Below are 17,480 nucleotides of genomic sequence, written 5' to 3' on the forward strand. Positions count from 1 at the left end.
GTTGAGTCGTGTTGGCAGACTCCACAAGAAGGTGGACACACAATCATCCCAGGTCAATGGGTTATGATAAAGTCATTCAAAAACAAGCCATTAGAGCCTAAGTGGCACGGACCATATCAAGTGATGTTGATTACAGCAGCTGCAGTATTTTGTCAGGGAAAGAAAACCTGGACTCATGTGTCACACTGTAAAGTTGTTCCCCCACCTACAGGGATAGGATAGGACACGAACCAGTGAGGAGCCGAGGGAAGAACCGATTGCAACAGGCGTCGGGGCCAACCCTTCGTTGAAGAATCCCTCATAGGCCATTCCCATACATTAATCCATCCTCACCTCACTGCATTCTTTAGGTGTCATAATTGAGAAATAGGGAAAGAGGAAACAACAATAGCAGACTCAGAAAAAGTTCACAATCCTAGTGTTTGAACAAATACTGCTCTACTGTCTTTTGTTTTTCTTTCTTGCTCTGTGCAGATACCATTGATGACTGTCTGGGACCCATACGCACCAACCTCCTCACCTGCGTATGAAGCCACAACCTCCAGAAAACAACTAGACCCACTGCCGAACCAACTATCACGAAAAAAAAAAAAAAACACAACGCAGAGACTCACATACGAAACCTTCAGTCATCCATCAACATGATCAAGATTGTCATTCTACTAAGCATCATAGACATCGCACAAAGTGTGGACTCCAGAAACAACATATTCTTAGAGCTGATGAATATGTCAAGAAATGCCTTGTTTACTGGGAAGAACGTTTGCATGCCACACGCACCTTCAGTAGGAGCAGGAATCCCATGGGTGGCCCACCCTATCTCCAAATTTGACACGTGTCCCTTATTCAATAATCATACCAGTGGATTATACAACAAGGATACATGTCACAACATAACAATTCCTCCCGCTTCTCCGTGTTGCATTCCAGGATTACCATCCTGCAACCTAACTTCAGCTACTCCCATCATGACAGATCTACTCCTGCCAATGATGTTCTATTGGTGCGTGGAAAATTATGCTCCAGCATCGACTCCACTGGGTGAAATTCCTCGTGAACGTTGCAGCTTTGTGATTGAAAGAAGAACAGAATCCCATGTGTACGTTACTACCACAGATAAGAAAGAGGAAAATGACTTAACAGAGTGTTTCTCCAGAAACCCATCCCTACCCAATTTTTTTGCAATAAATCAGTTGTGTATGATCTCTCCACCAACTGACACTTTTTGGTTATGTGGAACTTCTATCTACAGCATCCTCCCCAGCCAATTCAATGGAAGGTGCACCCTGGTTTATGTTCTACCAGCTATCAGAGAAAATACACACTCCACCCCAAGCTCCCCACAGCTACAAAATTCAGCTCCTACCACTAATGAAGCAGATGGCTCATTCCAGGACTCACTTGTGCACAAACATGGTGGTCAAGAACTCTTGGAGCATTAATACCATCTTATGGTGTCATGCAAGCCCTTGATCAAGTCAGAAGCTTATCCAATTCTGTACAGAAATTGGCCAATGATACGGCTTTGGCCCTTGGTAACATCACAGACACTCTCGCTTCGCACAAGATAATGATCTTACAGAACAGAGTGGCCTTGGATTACATTCTAGCAACGCAAGGAGGAGCCTGCACCATCATTGGACCTGAGTGCTGCACCGGGTTAATGGATCCAACAGAGAACTTGAACAAAATCCAACAAGACATTCTTGATCTTTCAGCAAAATTACACCAGATGACTGAAGTAAATTTTTCATGGTTCGGAAACTTGATTGGGAAACCCTGGCTGTGGATAAAGGAAATAGCAATTGTGTTGTTGTTTGTTCTACTTGCGTACTATCTATCCGTCCACAGTATCAAGTGTTTCATTCAACATGTGAATCAGGCCTCTCACGAGAAAATCACAGTTCCTACCAGAAAAGACTAATACCCTTAAGAACTTCACGGATTTGGATGCGATGAAATGGGCGCGAAGCACCCCCATTGGATGTCACGTCACGCAGGGCCTCTCTCGATAGGCTTGCTGCTGTTGCCGCAGGGCAGCCAATAGGCGCGCAAGCCGTCTTGCCTATGTCTGCACGCTGCCGCACAGCGTTTTACATTGATCAAAATTAAAGGATAATTTTTGGCTTCGATATCTCGTGGAAAAGAGGTTTTCCCCATAGCGTAAGATATTACGCAGTACGAGAGATACTCTCGTGAGAGAACAGCAATGAATGAATGTACCGAAAGAATGAATGAGGTGTTTAAACACCGCTTCCTCTTTAAAAAATGGGAGGAGAGCGCAAGAAACTCTGGGTTTACTGAAGAAAACCTGCTCCCGACCAGGTTAGGTTCACAGAGTAAGTTACCATGGTAACTGACTCTGCGTATAAGTTACCTCTCTTTCAGAAACGGGCTTGACTTACTCTGCTTTCTCGGGTTTGATACACCTCCCATTTTGAAACGGAAAACCCAGAGTTTCCCTCATTTCAGGGTTAACATACTCAGAGTTTTCACTTAACCTCCTTTCTGAAACAGGCCCCAGCACTGAACTGTTTAAAACATTTAAAACATGGTCATTACTTTTGTTCATAAGAATAACAACAATCTAAGTAACATTTTTCAAAACCTGTGACCCTAGGGTTAACAAACGTGAAAAACTCATGCAAAGAAAATTGTTTGTATATCTTTATTTCCCACTTCACACTAGGGGCCAACAACTGAAAGATAGAAAACAGCATATATGAAAGATTAAGAAAATCATCTTGTCTTTACAAAAAAAAAAGGCCCTATTTGATATGACAGGTAACATGTTAAACATAAATGTAAAAATTGTAATAATAATAAACTATTTTATAGAGCGATTTTAAAAGCAGCTTCTCAAAGCGCGGTACAGAAAAAAATACACAGCACAATAAATAAAAAATAAAAGTAAAAATCAACAAATGCTATCAAAGAAAACTCTAGGATGACCATGACACTCTTTCAAATCTAAAGTCCATTATTGGCTTTTTGAATGAATGCTTTTTAATTTGTGCCATGGTCATCCTAAAATTATCTTTGATAGACAATTACAAACCATAGAGCACCTTGACTGTACACGTTTCCCTAAGATACACTCTCGTCTATTGGACTTTATTTGAAGATCAACAAATGCTAGTTTAAAAACATATGTCTTGAGTTGCATTAAAGGTGCATTGTGTAATATTTCTGAGGATCTATTGACAGAAATGCAATATAAGATCCATAATTATGTTTTCAGTGGTGTATAAAGACCTTGCATAATGAACCGTTATGTTTTTATTACCTTAGAATGAGACATTTATATCTCCATAACTGCGGGCACCCCCTTCTATGGGGGTCGACATATTGTGACGTCATGTTTCTAGCGTAGCCGACAGCGAACACACAGCGCTACAGATGGCGTTTCCTCACTATACACCACTGAAAACTTCTTTTTCAAGGTAAAGACTTAATGAACTGTTATATTTGTATTACCTTAGAATGAGCAGTTTCTATCTACATACACAGCGGATCCCTTTACACTGAATGCGCCGACATGTTTCTACAGTAGCCCTAAACGGACAAATGCATTTCATTACTATGTTGCTCTTCGTGCAAGGAAGCAAGCTTAGTTCAGCGAATAAAACACTGACACAATGATGAACAAGTAACAATAATATTCGCAATAACATATAGTTTTACTGAATAATTAAGTAAACATAATTTCTTAATTTATCCTTGTAAATAAACCTCATTGCTGAACTGGGTACTCTCTGCTGTCTCAGACGACGACATATTTTCCTGTCGGCCACCGTAACTTTTGTTAGTTGCAATTCGTAACCTCACCACTAGATGCCGCTAAAAATCACACACTGCACCTTTAAAGATGTCATAGGTCTGAGCTTCCCTAAGTTCAAGAGGAAGACGAGCATAGACAGAAAAAGCCCTGCAGATCTTAAGCAGGTTTGTGGAACCGTCAACGAATTAGACTTTGATTTGGGGTGTAAGGGGTTAACAATGCAGATAAATAATGAGGAGCCAAACCATGTAATGCCAGGATCATCATTTTAAAACCGACACTGAACCTGAGCGAGAGCCAAAACAGGAGTAATATGGTGTCCCGTGTCCCAGTCTGGATCTGGGGGAAGAGTTTTGTACTGGAGCTTATTAAATGTGGATTCAGAAACTTTGGGTAAAAGGGCGTTACAGTAATCTATCCGAGAGACAACGAGTGTATCAGCTTTTCAGCTACAGAGAAATTTAGCATAGTGCAATCTGGCTATATCTCTGAGATAAAAAGGATGCTTTAACAGTGATCTGTACAAAAGAATAAAATGTAAGACATCAAACATAGAGAAAATGGCATCACTAGAGAAATAGTTTTACTTGTTTATATAATATGTGTGCAGATAAAACAGTGCAGTTCTCTTTCATTCAAGCATGAGCATAAGCAGTTGACTCAGATTAATTTCTTCTGCTGGTGTTTCTCTTTGCCGTCTGTTTTCTTCACTGCTCTCAGGGACCTTTGAAAAGAGAACGAGTTTGAGGAATTATTCAGGTAATGTGGAAAATAAAAACTTCTGATTTGAGCTCATGCTGTTGATGATTTATAGTTTTAAGGTCACAATGAACCTGATCCTCACAAATAACTGAACTGAATCACTAAAAACAGATTTATATTCTACACGAAAGTGCAAAATGTGAACAACTTGTCAGTTACTGTAAAATCCTTGTGACAAAATATCTTACGTGTTATGTTTTTGTGACCTTTCTTCCTTAAAACTTGAGCATAAGTCGCATCACTGACTCCAGCATCAGCACCTGAAGAACACACACGTTATAAGATGTGACTTTATAAATCATTCTGATCTGTTGATGTTTAATAGTTCACTTTAACAGTGATGAAGCGTGACTGTTTCTCTCACCTCTATCTGTGTTGTTCTTCAGTTCAGAGTATAAAGTGTCTCCAGACTCGCTGCTCTTCCCTGATCGTGAACAAGAGAAACAGAGAATAAACACACTTTACATCTGCAACTACAATAATAACTGATAATCCATGATTATATCAAGAGAGAACAGAACCTCTCAAACCACAATGAACATTTATAAGCAGGTTCTGTTTAAGTATTCTATATTATTTTATATACTTTATTTTCACACGATCTGTAACCTGCTGAAGACAATATTTCAGTGCATCTCTTCATTACCCATGTGTTTCTCCTTAGATTTCATTTCAATCAAAACATCAGCAAGTCCAGCGCCTATCATGAAAAACACCAGCTCGATTATCTGACTCTCTCAGTAATGCTCAGTCTTATTCATTACAATAAATATCTGATTGTTGAAACTGTTGTTACATTTCCAAAAGGAAGGTGATTTTATCAGTTCTGTTAATGATAGTAAATTGTTCTCTTTTCCTGATAATATAGAAGCATTATATATTATCAAATGTGATGATTAATTCAGACATTTGTGTTTAGATGCAGTTTGTTGAGCGTTTACCTTTGCTCTTGCTTTTCTTTTTGTCCTGTATATTGATCTGTGCGTAAGTCAAATCACTGGGTCCTGCAGTATTAATATCTAATACAGAACAGAAAATAAATCAGATTATTCAGAATATGCTGCACAAATAATATTGTACTTCAGGACAAACAGGATCTCACTTTTGCTTTTCTTTACTTTTGTTCCGACTTCTGAGTACATCACATTATTTGACTCTGCCATGGTTTCGTCTGGAAAAATAGTGAATTCATGAAAATATCTATTCATATTTTATGCAATATAAAAACAGACACCATGACTGTTATTGGTTAATGACTGATGACTCTATTGAAGAGGGGGTTTAACCTTTATCCACTGATATGTTTTTCTTAACAGTGACCTCTGAATATGTGACGTCTTCTAGCGGCTCTAAAACAAACAAGTCAAGCCAACATGAATGATATGATCTTAAATTATAAGTATTTCTATAAAGTTTAATACTTAACCTTGGTCTCTCTTTTTCACTGGAATCACGTCATCATAAATGTGATCAGAATCTGCTGGACAGCAAATATGGAGGACGAAAGGTAAAATCAGTATTGAACAACAAAAAAATAAAAAAATACATATAAAGCTTAAAGGGATAGTTCAAAAAGATATTTTGAACAATGTTGTGATACAAGCAACATTGGAGCACTTTTAATGCATGGGATTTTTTTTCAAAACATCATCTTTTGTGTTCAACAGTAGAGAGAAAGTCATACAGGTTTGTAATGACATGAAAGTAAATGATGACAGAATCCATTTTTGTGTGTGAACTATCCCTTTAAATCATGTTATTGCGTCTGACCAGACTGCAGAGGAGAGTTTAATGCTAGAGATTCTCCAGAAGGATTCGGGACTGATGTCTGTTGATTGTTACAGTGCTGATCTATAATAGAGACAAAGATCATTATGGTGACTGTAAGAGTTGTCAATCACATATTTTCTGATTACATACATTAAATGCTCATTTTATTAATATACATGCAGTGACTGTCTAGGCTTCAGAAACTGTATTTTCCATTTGTTGCTGTTCATGTGGTTTAATAATTCATAACCTGTGATGAACTGCTCCACACCTTTCTTGTGTTTGTGTCTCCACAGCAGAACCAGTGAGATGAAGAACAACAAGCAAACACTCAATCCTACAGACACACCAACGGCCAGATGAGAAGATGAAGCTGTTGAGACTGAAGAACATGACAAACACACAGATCTGTCCGTGAGTGACGTGATACTGTATGATAATATTACAATAATATCATCACAGATTATTCAGAGACCTCTGACAGAGATCCAGCTGTGGAGAGACTGTCCTCTCTCTGTTTTACAGGAGTAGAAACCCTCATGTGACTTTGAGACATTAGTGATGCTCATCTCTCCTGTCGTCTGATTCTGGATCAGTGATCCGTCTTTATAGAAATCAGCGCTGAGGATCGGGGAGTTTGTAGATCGATGTAAACAGTGTAGAGTCAGAGTCTCTCCCTCAATCACAGGATCAACAGAACTCTCCAGAATCACCTCACCGTCTACAAACACAAGATATGTGTGTTTAAAACCGTAAATAGTAAGAATACAGCAAAACAATACATAAGAAAAATATTGATATTATAATTTGTACTCTGGAGCTTTTGAAAGTGAGACAATGACTGGTCCTCAGGTCCTCAGCCATTTTGACATACTACTCACTAATATTGGTCTAAAATTCATATTAAGACATTATAAAATCACTATTATAACATTTTATATGGGTAACATTATATAATATAACTATATTATAAACTAAGGGTTTGACCACGGGCGCCGGGCGAACTGAACACAAAATCTGACACAATCCACATCTGACACAAAATGAAACAAATTATTCTCAACTCGGCCCTCCTCAGGGGGAGGAAGAGGTGCGGTCATCATCTCCCGAAGAGCAGCTCCTTTCATGTCTGGGTCACCCGTCATCCTGCGAAGGCTCCAGGACACAGCAGAGCTGGCTGTGGCGGAGTTGTTGTTTTTTTTTCGCAGGGGACTGACACCCTTGGTGACGAACAGATTATGGGGCAGCCCACGACTGACTCTCGTAGCACGTCAGGGCAAGCTCTTAAATCCCTCAGCCTGCCTCTGAACCGTGGAGAACCGCTGGGCACAGTCTCCAACAGTGTCGCGAAAGGCCACCTCGTGACATGGGAGCATCGAGAAAGCACACTTCGACGATATCTCACAGCCCTGCAAGGTTTAGCTAGTGGGCGTTTCTGGTCCACCAGGGTGGACATCGTCTGGCACATGGCCTGCGCTGGGACTTAAATCGTGAGGGTAGTGAGAGAGAAAACACTTTTCCTGCAGCTTTTGGCGGTCCATATTGGCGCCAACATGATTCCATACTGCCAATTATTCATGCACATCCGGGGAAAAAGGCATGGGCCGGGGCTCGGCGAGGGTCCCCCGCAGTTGCCCGGGAACGCATGGCTGTCAACTCTGAATCTAATTCAGCACGAGCACACACACACTATTACAATGGGAAGCTCAGCATCATCTTCATTTCCAAAGCATAACGCAACATCTGATCCTCTGCTGGGGCCCAGAATGAAACGCTAGGTCCCCCATGAGAAGGACCAGCAATCCCATCCGGAGGCTGCCAGGCATATGAGAGAGTGATCGTGGCTGTCAAACTTGACGGCACATGACAAGCTGAACGCTCAAACCTTTACGAGAAAGGCAAGAAGAACAACATGCCGACGTGGTCATGCTCCCATGAGAGAACATAAACCACCCATGAACGCAGTCTCGACAGGTTTGCGCTGCGCTAGAGGAGTGAGGGACCCCAGGAGGTGGAACCGTCGGGGAAGCCCTCACTGTGATCCTCAGGTCACCAAGGCTTATTAGCCGAAGTAGCCCTTTCCTGGTGCAGCAGCAGAGGAACTAGATCGGGGAAAAGGCAAAGGGACTCCACCTTATTTGAGGTACCCGTGTTTCTACCGCGCATCTAGAGCGCCGAGTGACGTGCTGGGTTGCCATGACATTAATTCTTTGTTATTTCTTAGTGGTTATTCACTGTCACATGGAAACAGCTGATCACTTCCGCTCTCTTTATTATTTCCTATGGTGGATTGTTAGAGTTGGAAGAGGCGAGTAGCGGGAGCAAACTTTCTATTGACCGTATTGCATCGGTTTTAATGCCTTATGTCTTCATATGCCTTACCAAAATAAAATCGAAAGCAACCAATTAGCTACCAATTTCCCAAAATGTAAAATAGTTAGAAATTGTCATGAGAGTTTGTTGGTTGTGTATCAGGTTTTTAACCACTGGCATAAAATCAGGTCCATTTTGCAGCTTAATCTGCCAATTTATATGGTAAGAGACTGTCTGATGAACGTGAATTGCTTGTTTGCTTTGCTTTTATGTGGCATTTAAGGACAGGTTCATCTAACATCATAATAATAGATATGTCTGGAAAAACTCATTCAAATTGTATGTCAGTCTGCGATTAGCTGTACAGAAAATAGTAAAATGTATATAGACTTTTTGTTTAGAATTTAGATTATAAACCGGACTCACCATGTACAGTGATGTTTCGAGGACGACGTTTCTCTCCAGATTCAGACTCACACCAGTACACTCCAGTGTCAGATGTGCTGAGAGAGTCCATTACACATCGAGATCCTGTTTGTTTTGCACAAGTTTGTGTGTATTTGTCTGTGTATCTTCTCACTGTCCATCCAGCAGAGTTACTCTGATCCTCACAGCTCAGAGAGAGAGAGTCAGAGGAGAAGTGTTGACTTCTGCTGGGATTGATGACCAGAGACACTGAAGCAGAAACACCTGAAAAGAGGAAAATCTCAATCAGAACTGACAGCACAGAGACTGCAGTGAAACACAGATCCGGATGAGCACAAGCATAAACCCTCACCAGTGATCCACAGTGTGTGTGAGCTGCTGTTGTGTGTGTAATAGGCTGGTCGTCCTCTCTCGGCTCTGCACGTATAAACTCCTGTGTGCTGTAGAGCAGCAGGACTGAGAGTGTAAGATCCTCCAGCTCCTCTGCTGCTGTCTGACAGATGATCATGATCTCTGAACCAGCTGAACGTCCAGCCTGTAGAGGAGCCTGAAACCTCACAGATCAGAGTCACTGATTCTCCTTCAGTCAGCCACGGCTGTGGAGACACTCGCACTGATGCCTGAGCTTCAGCTGAACAAAACATCATGAGTTACAGAGCCGCAGAGAAACTGATGGAGAAGCTGATCACAACAAACACAAACTCACCTGATACAGTCAGTGTAACAGCATCACTGATGTTTGATTTCTGTGAGTCTGATCTCTCTCCTCTACACCTGTATTTACCGCTGTGAAAGTATCTAACTTTGCTGATGTTCAACTCTTGTATTGAGCACAGACTGACAGCATTTCTGTGTTTGTGTTCATCAGCTCCACTGGTGCAGCAGTCTTGTTCTGTACATCGATAGGCAGAGTTTCTATACCAGCTGTTGGTTCCCTCTATTTCCCATCTGTATGTCCACTCAGTGTCTCCTCCCCACTTTATATCACATCTGAGAGTGACTGTTTCTCCTCTAAACACTCGTTCATCAGGTCGTACCGTCACCACAGCTTTAGGACTCTCTGTACAAACACAGATTATTGCATTTATAGTTTCAGAAGTTGTGTAGATATTGTCTATGATCTGTATATGTTGCATCACACACTACAGTCTCTCTCACCTGTAACATTTACCCACAGTGCATCACTGTATTGTGTGTAATAGACTGGTTTCCCTCTTCCAGCTCTACACCAGTACTGGCCTCCATCAGACACTGAATCAATCTTCAGGCTGTAGGAGTGTGTTTTCTTCTTCTCTGTCTCAGGGTTCAGTGTGTGTTTGTACCAGTAAAAGTCCCAGTATCCAGTGGACAGATCCATGCGACAGGTCAAAGTCACTGTGTTTCCAGTCAGTGCCGCTCCTGCAGGATCTGATGTGAGTTCAGGCTTCGGCTTTAGATCTGCAGGAGAACAACAACAGATTCAGATCCTCCAGAGTCAGAGTTCACATGTGTTACACAAATCATTCAGTATTTGTCTTCATCAGAAAAAAATCATTCTGTCATGATTCTGAGTCTTCACCAAGAAAAAAGATGACTTAATTTTGATGCACATGGAACAGCAAGTATCAGAGTTTGACAGGTTGTTTGTTGTTTGACTCATCTGATACAGAAGATTATATTATTTAAATGTTAATTTAAATGATCATTAAACAGATGTGAATAAGACTCACCTGATACAGTCAGTGTAACAGCATCACTGATGTGTGATCTCTGTGAGTCTGATCTCTCTCCTCTACAAGTGTATTTACCACTGTGAGACACATCAGCTGTGAAACTGTAATCTGCTGTTGTTGTTGTTGTATATGGATAGTCAGTGTTTCCATCTTTAATCCATCTGTATATCCACTGACTGTCTTCTTCTCTCTGTATGTCACATGTGAGAGTGACTGTCTCTCCACTGAACGCACGCTGATCTGGCTTCACCGTCATTACAGGTTTTGGTCTCTCTGTATTAATACACATATGAGTAAATATTGACTGAAACAGCTTCACAGTATCATGATCAGTGTTACGAACTCAAAACCTCCAAAAAAACACTATTAAAATAATCTAGTTTGCTTGAAGTTTGTGTTGATTTATTCAAAATGTCTGTAATTATTGTTAAAAACACTAAACATTGATATTCATATGTATGTGTGTGTTCTTTTGAATCCACACATCACACGTTTGTACTTGTCACATGATTGCTGTTTGAACAATATTTGCATAATTTAAGAGTTTAAAAAAGAGTTCTAAATTAAACTTGCAATTTGATAAGGTCATGTGACAGTTTGAATCCTTTTTCGTTGCATAATGTGATCTGGGTAACACTTAAGAATACGGTTCCTTCGTTAATGAATAACTACACAGGAACAAATGAGTAACACAATATTAACAATCTAGTAACTACTATTAACTAACAAGAAATTCTGATTAACAAATTAGTAAGTAATAGCACACAGATGAAAGTGGTAGTTCATTATTAACTAATCAATAACTACTATTTTTTTAATGCTTCCCAGAGAACTACTGTAAGAATCATGGTAACTAACTAATGACTCAAGTGTTACTACATACTTCTAAAGGAATTACTAATTATTTGGATCCGTATTCTAAAGTGAAGATCATGGTAACTAACTGATAATGACTCAAGTGTTAATACATACTTCTAAAGGAATTACTAATTATTTTAAGCTTTTGAGGTTTTTGTTGAAGTTTTAAATAGTAATTCCCATAGATGTATGTAGTAACACTTTAGTTATTGCTAGTTAGTTACCATGATCTTCACTTTAGAATACTGATCCAAATAATTAGTAATTCCTTTAGAATTATTTAGTAACACTTCAGTCATTACTAGTTAGTTACCATGAATCTTACAGTAGTTACTAATGAAAAGCCAATCCTAAAGCGTAGAATCTAATCCTTCACAAGATATTTGCACACACATATATGAGCTAGGAGACATACATAAAAACATATTTTTTTGTGAGCTAGGTTAAATAATAAAATCACTGTATATGGTATTTGGATGGCTGATGACTCAATATGTTCCAGTCGTCACCATGACTCTAGTGATTCAATGCCAGTCCAGAGGAATCCTGGAAAATTGGCCACAGGACAAGTAAGGTCCCGACAACTGCATTTAAAAATCCATTTCTTTAAAAATATTCAGTAGATGAATAGTTCTAGTAGCATTGGATAATTATTTCCCAAATAATCAAGTCTGCTATGCTATTACATATTGATAAATCGTGTGTATTCGTTTACAGTAGCAGTTAAAATGTTAATGTAGTGCTAGTCATTTGTCCTGGATTAGTTATTGATTAGTTTTGCATGAATTCTGAAACTTTTTCAGTAGTTCTCTAGGAAGCATTAAAAATAGTAGTTATTGATTAGTTAATAATGAACTACTACTTTCATCTGTGTGCTGTTACTTACTAATTCGTTCATTAGAATTTCTTGTTAGTTAATAGTAGTTACTAGATTGTTAATATTGTGTTACTCATTTGTTCCTGTGTAGTTATTCATTAACGAAGGAACCGTATTCTAAAGTGTTACCGTGATCTGTTTCACATACTATTACACACACACACACACACACATGCACTGACGACTGTCCTGTCGACCACATTATACATTATACGTCATCAATAGTGGTTAACTTATGTGGTTTGGTTCGATTGCGTTCATATCAGCAGCAAACCGTACTGGAGTTCACATGAACCGTACCCCAGACCACCTTCTTAAGCGGACCCGAGTACGGTTCGCGGCTGCGCACCCGAGTTCGGAAGACAGCATTCACATCATCCAAACGAACCGAACTCTGACGTCATTCGAACCCGGGTGCGTACCAAAAGTGCTAGTGTGAGAGCCCCCATAGTCTGGCAAAGAGCACATTCAAGCTCATTTCCAATCTTTCCAAATTGAGGCACCAATCACAAACGTTGAGGCGGGCTTTACTAGATGACGATCAATCTGATTGGTTTTAGGTCTATCCAATTGCGCCCAGAGGCATTTGAGCGACGTCCGTTGGTGACGCCCCTTTGGAAATGAGCTGTGAATGAACCTTCCCCAGACCCTAACTCAGTTACGACTGAGAAGGGTCTGGTTTTAACCAGGCTACATTAATTGATGAATGTTCTCAGAATAATGGCAGAACACATTCTTGAATGTTGTATAAAGAAAGGCGCAGTACTTTCTGCAATTGGGTCGGTTCATGTTCAGACCTTAAACGAACCGCACCAGAGTTCGTTTGGAACCGGACCGAGAGCCTCTTCAGCCGGGTCTCGGTACAGTTGTTTGGTCCACACCCGAGTGTGACTGCTGTATTCACAGCGGCTCAAAAGATCCGCACCAAGGGGGAAACTGAACTTGAGTTCGATTCAGTCGAACAAAACAGGTGTGAATACACCAAACTTTAAGCTGCTCTTGTCCATTCATCGAAAGTGACTGGGTATCAAATTGAAATTGAAAATTAAATTTAACGGTGAATGGGCCTGCATTATGCCTGAGTTCTCCTTTTGAGTTTCACAGACAGAAAATCAAATCAAATAAAATCAGTGTCACCAGAAAAGAGGAAAAACAAACAGAAAAAAGCTGCTCCACTTTTTCACTTTTCTAACTCGTTAAGTACCTCACGTCCAATGTGAAGATTTTATTATTAATTTAAGATTTTAAGATTTAAGATTTTATTTTATTATTAATTGCATTTTATGTTGCAGTGGGTAAAGGTGTGGTCATATTTGTATGTGTGAATTTTGTGAAATTATGGGGAATTTTGGGGAAAAAGGTCTATTGACCATTGTCAGCAGTGTAGCGATGTAATGTATGAAGCACAGCTCACTGGAGTCCCTTTCAAGCAGCTTTCTTTTGGTCAAATCCAGCCAATTCCAGTGACCAACTCCCATATAGTGACATTTTTGACCACACACGAAACTGCTGATCGTGTGTTTTCTTCTTCTTACCAGTGAAAATTCACAGAACACACGGGACTAATTTTACTGCACCTTAACTCTGTTATGATGGAAAAGGTTTTCTGCTTGTGACAAACGGAATGCAGTTTCCGGATCGAAGCTTCTGCTTCTTGTGAGAATAATCAACAACCATTTATGAGCACTGTTGGTTCAAGTCACACATTTAACCTTTTCAAAAGCCAGGGTGTACATTACAGTCTCCAGTCTCACGGCATCCCAGACTTCAACATTTTACGATCCAAAATAGCTGAATAACAAACCATCTGAGATTTCGGTACAGAGACGAAGATTAGGATCATACATTTCCGGAGTATTACAGCACACTGTGTGTATATTAGCACCATTTGTTGTTTGTTTTCAGCACGCTGTTTCAGTGCATATGCCTTTAAATGATAATGAGCTTTGCTCACTCCGCCCCCTTTGTTCTGTGGGGCGTTTTGACACAACCGCACGTGAAATGTTGCCTTGACAACAGTTGAGTGTATATATTGGAACAAGAATGGCAGTGGGAGTCTCTGAGGAAACATCTGTGCAACCGAATCAATTTGAACCGGCGTCGGACCCGGAACAAGATGACGCCCCGAAGAACCTCGAACAGGACGTTTCTGAATGGTTGGTTAACGTAATGTCACGTAATGTACACCTGTGTACACAGTTTTTAATAACACATTAACCATAACGCGTTGTTCATTATAAACGTGGGATTATGAATTATATTGAGAACGTCGTAACAGTACAGAGAAAAAATGCCGTAATATACCCTGAGTGTAAACATTAGCTGCATTCATCGTGAAGCGTGCAAGCGATTTGCGAAGATTAATATTTAAAGGTTAATAAAACGTTACACTCACTTCTTCTGGAGGTGCAGCAGGAACACGCATAGTTGGAACCGATTCTGTTTTCAGGACCAGCTTCTTAGCAAAACTAGATTTACACTGACGCTCGTTTAGAAAGCAGTCTGGTGAGAAATGATTAGCGCAAACATAAAAGCATTTATGTTGATCGTTGGGAATATTCCCTTCAAAAATAAAACTCAGCCACTGCGTCTTCAGCGGTTCAAATAGGAACATTAAAATGACTGCTGTGTTTATTATTACAGCCAAGAACAGAACAACACAATCGCTTAGACGCCATTCTGCTCCAGTGTATCAACAATGGCGGACTACGATGACAGCTCGCTCAGGGCGGGTCTGTGTTGAAACGCTGCTGTCAATTATCAATCGTGGGAGGGGCGTCCGATTTAGTGACGTCACAAAATGTGTACAAACGGGACTTTTTTTGTTTCTGTTTTAAGTCAGTTTATTTTTTGTTATCTGAAATAGAAAATGATACTTAAATCATTTAAAAAATTTCGCTCATCCCTTTTTGACACTGAAAAAGAGAACCGCTTTGTATTTGAATTTTTTTTACCCGTTTCTGAAAGGAAAATCAAATGACCAAAAGATACACGGACTGCGAACGCCCGCTGCTTTTTCATTGGTCATTTAGGTTACGTTACTGTTCACGTGATTGGTTAATCTTAAAAAAATGTGTGTGTGAGTCTGAATTTGTTTGAATTTATAAAAACATACATTTGCAAATTGCAATACCTTTCAAACAATCCATGTGTTTTTGCTTTTTTCCCAAACACAATATTTCTCAACTTGAGGATTTTACATGTAGGTTAAATAAAATAAGCAACATATGTTTCAGTTTTTTGACCAAAAACAAAGGCAGTGTTGTAATTGTATGGCTGTAATAATATTTCAAAGTGTTTTTTTTTTTTTTTTTTTTGAGGGAGGGAGGGAGGGGGCGTTAAGAGGATCATGAAGCGGTCAGCGGGGTCGTTCGTTCAAAAAAGGTTGAGAACCACTGGTCTAGAGACACGAGAGGAGAACTAACCTGATAAATATGAAGTTGCAAAGGAAAGAACGTCTCGGATCAGGAGGTGAGGTGAACCAACAGCATCAGACTGCAATAGCCTGAACTTAAGACCCTACAACTAATCGATTAATAAAACATTTAGGTTTCTTATAATTTGGTTTTGGCTGCATTACCCTATAGTTTATTTTTATTCTTTTTACAAATGTAATCAACATTTTCATAAGTACTAGATGTGTTGGGATATTTATCATGCCATTTTAATTATAATATGCTGAAATGAACAAAATGACTCGAAAAAAGATTTGTTCATCTTGCTGAACGACACTCAAAGATCCGAGTCAGAAAAATGATCCGAACTTCCCACTACTAGTACGTACAGTAAGGAAGTAGAGCCTCTGCTGGGCACTTTTCATCTGGTGAGACTAACAGGAACTTAAAACTCTCTCCACTCTCTTGCTGAGAGCAATTTCCTAAGTGCATCTGGATCTTCTGGAGTATCATCTCTTTAGTTTTTGTGATGTCAAGTTCCAGATTGTTATGAGTACACCAGATGTTGAACCTACAGGGAACCTAACAGACAGCGGCAAAGACTGTCTAAATGAGTGAGTCAGTCAGTAGAGAAGACTTTTATATTGAAAGGACTCAAACTTATGATCATGGAGAAGGAAGACGCCACTGACAAATGACTAGGGCATGGGAAGACTCCTCAATTGTTAAAAGGACAATATCGCAGCGGACATTCAAACTAATGTTTTATTATGAATATAGGACTGACCTGAAGGAAAATGCTATGTCTACTGTCAATGCAGTCTACACTCGCTTACTCGAACTCTCACAATACTCTACTATAGCTTTAATGAACAATGAGATCAAACATATGTTTAAGTTGCTCAGTTGTTGCCAGGGGCGTTGTGTAGTGATACATAGAACCGTTGGCTGAAGCGGTCATAGCCGTGTTTTATTAAAAACTAACCGTTTTTGACAGTATGAGAGTTTAATTTGTTGATAGATCGATCGTTAATTTAGCCTAGTTAATTATTTAATGCACTGAACACTGCTAGGGTTTATTTAACGAGTTCACACTTGCATGCAATTAGAGGGAGTAAAGTTTAATGCGTATTTGGCGTGCTGTCCGGGGGGAGGGACAGGCCCGAACCCAGAGTACTCCCCCCCGTATGTAAGTGTTCAGGACTAGAAGTGTGGAGAAGGGGTGCTGGAGGGATGCTGCTAAAGTGTCAATGGATTGAGGTGAGACTGCTGGATATATAATACACACCTCTTATCATTGATTGCTGAGTGCTCTCCACCCGTGTTAATTATCTGAGCGTGCTCCTCCCGAACTTTAATTAAACATCATATAACAACACTCTTCAACAGCATAATGTTACTTTAATTATTTTATGTCTAATACCTAGTCAAATTAGAATGATATGTTAGCTTTATATATCACTTTAGATTTAGATATGGCCAAAGTGTGGTGGAGGCAGACAGTAATGATGGGTGGGCCTCTGAAAGTGGGTGGGCCGGAATAATTCATATCTTCCAATGTTTTTCAACTGGCTTAATTTGGGAGA

The 17,480-nt window shown here is 39.8% G+C and overlaps 1 protein-coding gene across 4 annotated transcripts in view; it reads right to left on the reverse strand.

Annotated features, from left to right (window-relative positions):
- Window positions 1-2,654: 2,654 nt before the first annotated feature.
- Window positions 2,655-17,480, reverse strand: part of LOC143736454 (Fc receptor-like protein 5) — a 67,961-nt gene continuing 53,135 nt past the window's right edge. For 2 of the 4 annotated variants that reach the window (XM_077227149.1, XM_077227147.1), the window contains 15 exons: window positions 10,762-11,037; window positions 10,211-10,489; window positions 9,759-10,112; window positions 9,405-9,683; window positions 9,053-9,316; window positions 6,789-7,034; window positions 6,585-6,695; window positions 6,314-6,394; window positions 5,970-6,020; window positions 5,830-5,892; window positions 5,646-5,714; window positions 5,485-5,562; window positions 4,908-4,967; window positions 4,732-4,803; window positions 2,655-4,505 (listed from right to left, as the gene is read on the reverse strand). In XM_077227149.1, coding sequence (XP_077083264.1) covers window positions 4,498-4,505; window positions 4,732-4,803; window positions 4,908-4,967; window positions 5,485-5,562; window positions 5,646-5,714; window positions 5,830-5,892; window positions 5,970-6,020; window positions 6,314-6,394; window positions 6,585-6,695; window positions 6,789-7,034; window positions 9,053-9,316; window positions 9,405-9,683; window positions 9,759-10,112; window positions 10,211-10,489; window positions 10,762-11,037 — 2,291 coding nt within the window. In that variant the 3' untranslated portion in view covers window positions 2,655-4,497. Of the gene's footprint in view, window positions 4,506-4,731; window positions 4,804-4,907; window positions 4,968-5,189; window positions 5,244-5,484; window positions 5,563-5,645; window positions 5,715-5,829; window positions 5,893-5,969; window positions 6,024-6,313; window positions 6,395-6,584; window positions 6,696-6,788; window positions 7,035-9,052; window positions 9,317-9,404; window positions 9,684-9,758; window positions 10,113-10,210; window positions 10,490-10,761; window positions 11,038-17,480 lie in introns of all 4 variants that reach the window. The other 2 variants (XM_077227146.1, XM_077227148.1) reach the window with 2 other exon arrangements.

The sequence above is a fragment of the Siphateles boraxobius genome, unplaced genomic scaffold (genome assembly GCF_051911475.1).
Source record: "Siphateles boraxobius isolate OS27281-9 unplaced genomic scaffold, OSU_SipBor_1 130, whole genome shotgun sequence".
NCBI classification, from domain to species: domain Eukaryota; kingdom Metazoa; phylum Chordata; class Actinopteri; order Cypriniformes; family Leuciscidae; genus Siphateles; species Siphateles boraxobius.